Below are 10616 nucleotides of genomic sequence, written 5' to 3'. Positions count from 1 at the left end.
ATTCTATTAATACATTTATGTAGTACAGGTTATTTGGATTAGTTACATAGCTATATTACGCTTCGAACTCAACTCTAACACCCCCCCTTGATTTGAGTCGACGATGGTACATTCCCCATGACATCTCGAGTTGAGCTAGCCTCGCTGCTCTCATGCTCGAGCATCACCTGGCACACAAGATTCACTTTTTAAGCAAGCAGGACGCCGTCGTTATCCGTCTTATTTGTGACATTTTGGCGTTCGCAACCTCTCCTAAATCGTCAAAATGTGTGCGGCCAAGAAAGAAGACTTGTCCCCTAGCGAAAAGGAGCTGTTTGACGTTATCACGACAGGTAAGTCGGTTGAACTCCGGCTAATCCCCCACAATGCACTGTGGTTAACACTTGTTAGCTTGTACGAAAGACTACACAAACAATACAAAACGTTATATTTTTTACTTCATCGTGTTTAAAGTGCAATTTATTACACCGACAGCTATTTCGAGTGCATACAGTATTTTGGCTTCTTAAGCTACATAACTACAACCAAATTCAGACATGTTTACGTGTGCTGTATATCATTTACATAAATGTCTATAAACCTCTACTATGCCACGTTTAATGTAGAAACGTGAAGTCTATCATATCACAATCATATGTCAAGTTCTATAAACCTCTAATGTACCATCTTTACAACATACTTCATTTTTATACACTTAATATAATATGATTACGTCATATTTTGTGCATCCACTTTTAATGTACCCTAAATATATTTCATGTCTGTTACCTATAATGTGGCATATTTACATATTTAATGGGCTATACACCTGTAATGTATCTCATACATATTCCCTGTTCATATACCTCTAATGTACATTATTTACATTATCTCTAAGGTCTATACACAAAATGTGCCATCTTTACACTGCATTTAATGTCTGTACATCTTCAATGTAATTTACATATTTAATGTTAAACACACGGCGGCACTGTAGGCGACTGGTTAGCACATCTGCCTCACAGTTATGAGGACCGGGGTTCAAATCCCGGCCCTGCCTGTGTGGAGTTAGCATGTTCTCCCCATGCCTGCGTGGGTTTTCTCCGGGTACTCCGGTTTCCTCCCAGATCCCAAAAACATGCATGGTAGGTTAATTGAAGAGACTAAATTGTCCGTAGATATGAATGTGAGTGCAAATGGTTGTTTATTTATTTGTGCCCTGCGATTGGCTGGCGACCAGTTCAGGGTGTACCCCGCCTCTCGCCTCTGTTTATAAGCTCAGTGTATCATATCTGCATATTCAATGTCTGTACGCCGAATATACCAAAATTCCAGCATATTCAATGTCTATACAGCTCTAATGTGTCATACATGCATTATTTTTTAGCATACAACTCTAGGATAGCATATTTCTTGTTCAATATGTCTCTAATGTGCCATATTTAATGTTCTAGGATAGGCACATTGGGCTATAGACTTTGTAATATTATGGCTACTGGGTGTTTGTGTGTTTTAACCCTGTTGCTGCAGGTCAGATTTACCCAGTTTGAATGTAAGAATTCCCCCAAATATTTGTTTAATATATTCAAAAAGATAAGTACTTCTCTAGGCCCAATTTTTAGTATTTTATTTTTTGATTCTTCAAAAAAATACATATTTTGGAATTCACAAACTTCCATACATATGCATATATTTCACAACAGCCTAAAAGGGGATAAAGTGAATTTTCCAAGAGTACTAACTATTGATTGAACTTACAGTGGGTCACATTGACCCATGAATATTAGTGCTGCACCAAAGTAACAAACATAATGAGAGGGTTAATCAAACTACAAGTGTTGATGTATGCTTTTTTTTTTTTTTTTTTTTTTTTTTAATTGCAGGAAATGTCCAAGAGGCATCCAGACTACTGGGCTGCAAAGATGTCAAAGTCAACTGCCTGGATGAGGTAATGAAACATTTAATTTGATATTTCCCAACTCTCCGACCCATCTTTTGAGGTTTCTATCATCAGGCAGCCATCATAGTTTATTTGAACCAAAGCAAAGGACGTAGCAGTGTTTAAGAATCAAGCCTCCAATGTAAAAATATCATAATTTGTTAATATTGTCTGGGAAAGAACAAGTGGGCTATGTGTTTTTTTTCCTGAAATCGATACACGTATGACAAGGTGGCATTGGCAGCCCCCTCGGAGGAGTACAAGTACCCTTAACGTCCTCTCTCATCTTTGTTTTCCCTTCAGCCTCCATGCCCATGTGTCAAAGTCAGATGTCAGAAGCATGTTTTTACTGTCTTGTTAACTTCACCTCTGACTACAATACTTAAAATAAGTGATTTTTATTTAATTTTTATTTTTTAAATATCCATTTTGGCCTTTTGTCTGCTCATAACATTCCCAAATATTCACCGATATCCCTCATCTACTATCTTACTTTTTTCTTTAAACTTCCTCAAAAGTGGTACAGTTGGGAGCTCAATTTGGAAAAATATGCTTCAAAAGTAAAACAAAATGCATCATCTCACAAGGTGTCTGCAAATCCTATGAGTCTTCAGCTCAGTGAGCCTTTAGACCAGGCGGGGCGGTACGAGCTTTTGTTCAAGGGCCACATTTAATTTTTAAAACAAATGGCAGATAAAAAAAAAAAAAAGTCAGTGTATGTAAAATGTTTGCTTTAATAATAAATAATTTGATTTCATCATTTGAATTTTACTTAAAAACTGCCTGGTAAGAAGTAATACAGTTGTACCTCGAGGTACAATTGATCCAACTCACTTCCCAACAAGCAGCAGTTTGGCAGATGTGTTGTCAAGATGTGACAAAAAAGTTTCTTCAAGCTGTTTATTGCCACTCTTTACTGTCAAACTAAACATTAAACAAAGAGGCTTACACATTTTATATTTAAAACAACTACAGAACTTTGCCTTTACGTCTGCGAGCTTAGTGCTACCATACAATTGAAAACATCATAGGCGGGGTAACGAATAGCATCAGCGTGGCGGTGTTATAACGCTGTAGACAGCTGATATTTGTTTCTATAAAGTACAGTATTCACCCATCCATCCATTTTCTGTTTTGCTTATCCTCACTAGAGTCGTGGGCGTACTGGAGCCTATCCTAGCTATCTTCGGGCGGGAGGGGGGTGCACACCCTGAACTGGTCGCCAGCCAATCGCAGAAAAACACATTCCAAACATAAAATTTTTTGGGGGAGGCTGGAACAGATATATGACATTTCCATCTAGTTTGATGGGGAAAGATGATTCGAGTTAAGAGCGTTGTCATGAAAAATTTAAACTCCTCTCAAGGCACCACAGTGTATGTTTGATGTCGTCTTGAATATGTGTGTGTCTCCCCATTGCAGTACGGCATGACGCCGCTGATGCACGCCGCCTACAAGGGCAAAGCTGACATGTGCAAGCTCCTGCTGAGGCACGGCGCTGACGTCAACTGCAACGAACACGAGCACGGATACACCGCGCTCATGTTCGCCGGACTCTCGGGTACATTGACGATCCAAAAAAAGGCAACGTCAACGTGCCACGTCGTTCACAACAGCTGGTGCCATTTTTGTTTGCGCTCGCAGGGAAGACTGACATCACGTGGATGATGTTGGATGCTGGGGCTGAGACGGACGTGGTCAACTCTGTAGGGAGGACCGCAGGGCAAATGGCCGCCTTTGTGGGTATGTGTAGACAAATACAAAATGACAACACTTTCAAGGAGCTGCTGTAGGCCACAACTCGCGTTGGGCCAACTGGCTTCACCCTCTGAAGTTAATCATGTTGCCACCTCCTTACAGGCTCACGTACAACACTGTAGTTGTTGTTCTGTATTTCGGTTATTCTGTAGAGTAATTACACTTTATAAAACCAGTCTAATTACCTACATTTTCTTTTATTGTTTCATGTTTTTATATAATAGTTGTTTTTCTTTATTAAAAAACAATCAATGGATTAGTGGCATTTTGATTCATTTCAATGGCCAAAATTGCATTGATACATGAGAAGGCACCACTATAATTGATTACTTATTAAGGCAAAACAGTGAACTAGTGTTTGGCATAGTTCCTTCCCGTTTGAGGTTCTGGGTTCGAATCTCCCATCTCTGATGCAGCCATTTTGTCTCCGTGAAATACGGTTTGTCATTGAATGTCTTAATTTGCCTAATTCTCTATTGAGTCCTGTGAATGCTGCCTAGCAACAAGCTGTATTTCAGCTGTATGTAAGCTCTAAAAAGCACATACAGTACTGTAGTTTTTGCTCTTCGTAGAATTTGAATAATTGAATGGCATCCTATTGTCCAGGGCAACACGACTGCGTGACGGTGATCAACAACTTCTTCTCTCGTGCCCGACTGGACTACTACACCAAAGCTCAGGGCCTGGAGAAGGAACCCAAGCTGCCCCCCAAGCTGGCCGGACCCCTGCACAAAATCATCATGAGCACCAACCTCAATCCTGTTAAGGTAATGTGAAAAGTGCAGTGTAAGTGACTTTTAAGCCTCTGTAATGAATGTGGTACATCCTGAAATACAGTGGTTCCTTGAGATACGAATGACTCGACTTGCGGGTTTTTCCAAGACGGGAGCCCTTGTTTGGACGCTTTATTTATTTATTTTTTTGCTTTGACTTGTGCGCAAAAAGATTTTGTTGCGAGAGCTATATGGTGACAGTGAACTCAACTCAGCTTGCTTAACAGCAAAGAGGAATTTTGCAGCAAGGGAAAAAATATAAAAAAAAAAAAGAGGTTTCAAGCTTTTTAATACCACTCCCAGTTTGTTTGTCAAACTGACACATAAAACAAAAGAGAATTAAACAATTATTTAAACACAGGCGGGACGGTGGATGACTGTTTAGCACATCCGCGTAATAGTTCTGAGGACCCGCGTTCAAATCCGGCCTTGCCTGTATGAGTTTGCATGTTCTCCCGGTGCCTGCTTGGGTTTTCTCCGGGTACTCTGGTTTCCTCCCACATCTAAAAAATGTGCAATGGTAGGTTAATTGAAGACTGTGAATGATTGTTTGTTTATATATGCCCTGCGATTGGCTGACAACTAGTTCAGGGTGTACCCCTCAGTTAGCTGGGATAGGCTCCGGAATACCTGTGACCCTAGTGAGGATAAGTGGTGTAGAAAATGGATGGATAGATATTTAAACACCAAAATGTTCAACCAAACCATATAATTTCATCAAACAAAAGTGTGCTACCTTAATGCTGACATATAATGCGAAAAGCCATTGACAGGCTAACAGAAATTAGCATAGATGTTACAGTAATTACAAATCTTTAAACGACTGCCACACATGGAGCAGCAACACATAAAAGCAGAGCAAACGACAATCACAGGTCAGTGACATGCAGTGGGGTTCATGGCTGGTGAGGCACTGACCTTAGTCAGTCTGCACATGTGCAGTAAGAAGATGGACTAGTCCATTGAAGAGGAAGGGCGGGGAGGCAATAGAGACGATAATGGAAGATTAACTATTTTTGTTGCTTTGAAGCATGTGAATTAAGACTAAAACAATTCCTGTTAATTGAAGAAAACTTTCCTAATTTGTTTGGGTGTCCCCGGAAATATCTACCATCTCTAATGGTAAGTCCGCCTTTGTGAGGCAAAATACTGTATGGCTCACCTTGTGCTATTATCTGCGGTTTTATGTGATCAGCAAAACTAAATACGATAAACACCTAATAAATACATTATCCTAACTGTGGAAAATTCAGACAGACAGAACAGGCACTTGCCAAAAGCCTCCTCTCTTGTAGTAGTGTAATTTAGTTGCGTAATTTATGGTGTCAGATGGTGATGCTGGTGAAGGAGAACCCGCTGCTGGCCTCGCCGTCGGCCCTGGACAAGTGCCGTCGCGTGATGGAGGTCATCTGCGAGAAGTGCATGAAGCAGCGCGACATGAACGAGGTGCTGGCCATGAAGATGCACTACATCAGCTGCGTGCTGGGCAAGTGTGCCTCCTTCCTCAACGAGCGTGACGACCAGCTGGACGGACTCATCAAGAGGTCAGTGACCTCAGACAATGTGGATGCCATTACATCAATTCTAAAATGGTGGCGCACTACCCACTTTGGTAGGGTACAAAGAAACCAAAATACTACAACTATTGCTCTTAATTCAGACCCACAAACAATAAGTGAAAAACTATCATAAAGAATCCATATAAAATATGTTCTAAGAGTTTTTAACTTTAAACACACTTTTAAACACATTATATAACTAAAACACATTGAACACATGACAAATAATTGAAAGCATAAAATGCATAGAAAATACTATACCTATTGTAGTGTCTGTGTACATGCATGTGTCTTTAAGAAGCGGGGTCTGGTGGGGTGTCTGGGCGAGACCTGTGGCTGACAGCAGCTCCTGCGTGAGTGTGCTTATGTGTTTAACTGTTCTCACGGTGTTGAATAAATGGCAGAAGAAGTAGTTTGCAACTGTGGCTCTCCTTTCCCACATGATATGGCATGTCAGTAAGTATCCATCCATCCATCAATCCATTTTCTGAGCCGCTTCTCCTCACTCGGGTCGCGGGCGTGCTGGAGCCTATCCCAGCTATCATCGGGCAGGAGGTGGGGTACACCCTGAACTGGTTGCCAGCCAATCGCAAGGCACATACAAAAAAAACAACCATTCGCACTCACAGGTACACCTATGGGAAATTTAGAGTTGTCAATTAACCTACCATGCATGTTTTTGGGATGTGGGAGGAAACCAGAGTTCCCGGAAAAAACATGACAGTAAGTATACTGTAAAAACAAAAAAATCTATCTCTTGCAAAAAGAAAATATAGTAAGGGGCACCTAATGATGAACTGCAATATAGCGAGTGAACACTGTACACTGACTTATTCTCTTCACCTCAGATCAGCAGTGTTCACAAGTGACATTTTCTTTTCCCGTTAGATCAGGATTGTGAAGAAAGTCTCTACATTAGATCAGCAGTGCTAAAGAGTGATTTATTGTTTTACTTTACCTCAGATCAAAAGTGTTAAAAAGTGAATTTTTTTTCACTTTACATCAGCAGTGTTACATAATGACTTATCATTGTTTTCATGTTTGATCAGCAGTGTTAGAAAAAGTGACTCGTTATCGTGTTTTCCTCCTCGCAGCCTGTTGAAAGGCCGAGACGGCGACAGTTTTCCAGTGTACCAGGAGAAGTTCATCCGTGAGTGCGTGCGCAAGTTCCCCTACTGTGAGGCCACGCTGCTGCAGCAACTGGTGCGCAGCATCGCTCCTGTCAGCATCGTGAGTTCCACCCGTACTGTGCTATGATGTCGTCATCTTTGACCCAGGAAATAGTCGTACCTTGATTTACGAGCCACATTCGCCACTGCGCTTTTAGCCGTTTATGGAATGGGACAGTCAAATACAAAATGAGAACACTCACATGGAGCGACTCCTCCTTAATCTCCTGACGTTACTCACAAGGTCATGCCCCTTTAAAGGCACATCCAACACAGTAATTTCCCAATTGGCAGGGCAATGACCCCACAGCTAAATTAAATCATGTTTTAATTAGTAACACTGTATTAACTTAAAATGTGAAAAATGTTTAAAAATAAGACATGTTGATACTATATTATTTATTAATATGTAAACATGTTAAAAAGCATTTTAATGTTAAGCAAAAATTTAAAAACGTTTCCTTTTTTACTATATTAAAAATATCTAAGCATACTTGAAAATTATAAAACATTTTACTTTTACATTATTTTCCTATAGAAGTTGTATTTTAAAACAAAATATGCAAAAACAAATCGCCTTTAAATGTATTTTTTTTTAACTAAATTATTTGAAAATACTTTGGGGAAAAAACTTTATTTTTTTTTACATTTGATTTGCAGTATTTTATCTTCGTAAACAGTAGAATGTTTAATACACTTAGTAAGCGTTAGCTTGTGCAAGGAGCAACTCCGACTTAACCACCTGACGTGACTCACTAGGCCTTGCCCCTTAAAGGCACACACACAACAACTACCGTACGTACTGTAATTGCTCTTAATAAAGCAGGATTGTTTCTTTACGTTCTTTTTGTTTTTAATACAGTCCAAATACGCTGCTGATTTCCTTCATTAGAAAGACTTTTTTGTATAGGTGAGTGGACTGGAACAAATGAATTTTGCTTGTTTATTTCGGTGGGGAAAATTACTTTATTTAAATTAAGATACAAGTTTGGTTACGGAATTAACTGGTAAATCAAAGTACCAGTGTGTATGTTGATTTCTTTTTTTAAATTATACATTTTTATATTTCCTACCACAACAGGGCAATGACCCCACAGCCCTGTCTGTGCTGACGCAGGCCATTACGGGTCAGGTTGGCTTCATGGACGCAGAGTTTTGCACTTCGTGTGGAGAAAAGGGAGCCCAGAAAAGATGCTCCATCTGTAAAATGGTGAAAGCTCTCTTCTATCTTGGATCTTAATACAAACTAATGTGATCATTATCAAATGACAACCTCATCTGATGAGATAACACATTTTCTGTTACAATTATATTACTGCAAAATTTACAGCTTGATTCAAATAATTTTATTTTAATACAAAGTATAAATTATACTTTTTATTGTATTTGTACCTCTTTGTGACTTTGGCAGTTGACAAATTATTATATTTTTTGTATTTTACATATAAAGACAGTATATACATTTTAAAATGAAAAAATTGAGTCTAAATTATATTTACCTTTTGAGAATAAGTTATTCTTGTCAGTATTTTTAATTTTTAAATTAATAGTAATATTATCATTATTGTTGTATTTTGTATTTTATGAGTTTAGATTCTGATAAATTTTTTTATTTTATTTTATTTTTTTACTTAAGATAATGAAGATAATGGAGGCGGCACGGTGGCCGACTGGTTAGAGCGTCAGCCTCACAGTTCTGAGGTGCGGGGTTCAATCCCCGTCCCCGCCTGTGTGGAGTTTGCATGTTCTCCCCGTGCCTGCGTGGGTTTTCTCCGGGCACTCCGGTTTCCTCCCACATCCCAAAAACATGCATGAATTGGAGACTCTAAATTGCCCGTAGGCATGACTGTGAGTGCGAATGGTTGTTTGTTCCTATGTGCCCTGCGATTGGCTGGCAACCAGTTCAGGGTGTACCCCGCCTCCTGCCCGATGACAGCTGGGATAGGCTCCAGCACGCCCGCGACCCTAGTGAGGAGAAGCGGCTCAGAAAATGGATGGATGGATGGATGGAAGATAATGGACAGTCAAACTTAATTTTCCCTTTGAACAAAATGTTATTTGTGTCATTATTATTGGTAAGTTAATAATAATGATTAGCATTATTTTCATTTAAAAAAAATAATAATAGAAAGAAAATCAAGAGAAATCTCAATTTAATTTCCCTTTGAGGATAATAAAAATAAATACTAAAATAATAAATAAAAAAAACATAATAAAAAACGGTCGTATCACCAAAAAGCCAAAAGAAAAAAAACTGTAGAGAAGAATTTGTGCACAAACAAAGACAGATGAGATGGAAGTTCCTTGGCAGAGGCAACAGTTTGAGTCAGATTGTTTTGTACATTTTGTCACCAGGTGATCTACTGCGGCCAAGCGTGTCAGAAGTTGCATTGGTTCACCCACAAGAAAGTCTGCAAGAAGCTTCAGGAGCAGCGGGAGCAGCATCAAGCGCAAAGCGACCAAGTCAAGGGTTGGTCACATCAGCTACTATAGTAGAACGCTAGTCAAAAATATTTTATATGCATTAGTCTTGATATAAAAAAATTACATCAGTCACTACAGTGAACAGCTATGGAAACGTGTTCTACAGTCACAAGTCTTGTCAGAGTTGTGCTTCAGTCACTACATTGAATAGCTATTCAGATGTTCTGAATATGTATAAGTCATGAAATTGTTCAGTGAGCCTTTAAGAATGAGAATACTCATTGTGTTGTGTGGGTGTGTTTCAGAGGAGAGTGAAGCTGTTGAGGAGGCCTCAGAGTCCATGAAGCAGCTAAACGTGCACGCCAACAGGCAGACCGCCTCCGCACAACATTGAGGACATCACAAGATATATAACACAACAAAACACGACACATCCACTCACTGAACGCAACCAAGCCAAACCACTCTAGGCCTCCAGCGGACATTTGAGGCCACTGCGTCCTTTTTGTCTTTTGTGAAACTCAAATTCTGTCTCGAGTGGAGCGGAGACAAAAAGTGACAAACTTGCAGAATCACAACAATCCCAAATATGTATTTTGAATATTTATAACCACGGTATTATACTGTACGTGCATTTATTAGCGTCGTGTTGGGTTTGGTTTCCATACATGCGTTGAATAAATATCACTTTTAATTCAGAGGATCTCCAGGAGAAGGTACGTTTTGGAATATAGATGTTTTATTTTCCCCTCCATACAAATGAATGAAATGTTTGATTTTGTCCCAGTTTTATCAACTGGGTGCAATGACCACTATAGCCCTGCCAGAGGGCAGCATGTCACTAGAAATTAAGGGCAGTTCTGTGGAGCTTAAATAGTTCTAATGAAGTAAATCTAATTTTAAGTAACACTATATTGATCAGAAACATACAATACAACGGCCCCATGCATACTGCTGGTTTGGCACCTGTTGATTCAACTCGTTTTTTTTCTTTCCTCATTTAATTTTTTTTAGG

The 10616-nt window shown here is 39.4% G+C and overlaps 1 protein-coding gene across 1 annotated transcript; it reads left to right on the top strand.

Annotated features, from left to right (window-relative positions):
- The first annotated feature begins 94 nt into the window (after positions 1–94).
- ankmy2a (ankyrin repeat and MYND domain containing 2a) lies at positions 95–10299 on the top strand. Its single transcript, XM_061777420.1, has 10 exons — positions 95–332; positions 1863–1927; positions 3341–3479; positions 3563–3661; positions 4283–4443; positions 5779–5993; positions 7103–7238; positions 8259–8387; positions 9533–9647; positions 9907–10299. Exons 1-10 carry the CDS (start codon positions 266–268, stop codon positions 9993–9995), a joined length of 1215 nt encoding a protein of 404 aa, XP_061633404.1. The 5' UTR covers positions 95–265; the 3' UTR covers positions 9996–10299.
- The last annotated feature ends 317 nt before the right edge of the window (positions 10300–10616 follow it).

This window comes from Phyllopteryx taeniolatus, chromosome 6, assembly GCF_024500385.1.
Source record: "Phyllopteryx taeniolatus isolate TA_2022b chromosome 6, UOR_Ptae_1.2, whole genome shotgun sequence".
Classification (NCBI taxonomy): domain Eukaryota; kingdom Metazoa; phylum Chordata; class Actinopteri; order Syngnathiformes; family Syngnathidae; genus Phyllopteryx; species Phyllopteryx taeniolatus.
Note: the sequence above shows the minus strand (reverse complement) of the source record. Positions and strands in the feature narration are given on the sequence as shown.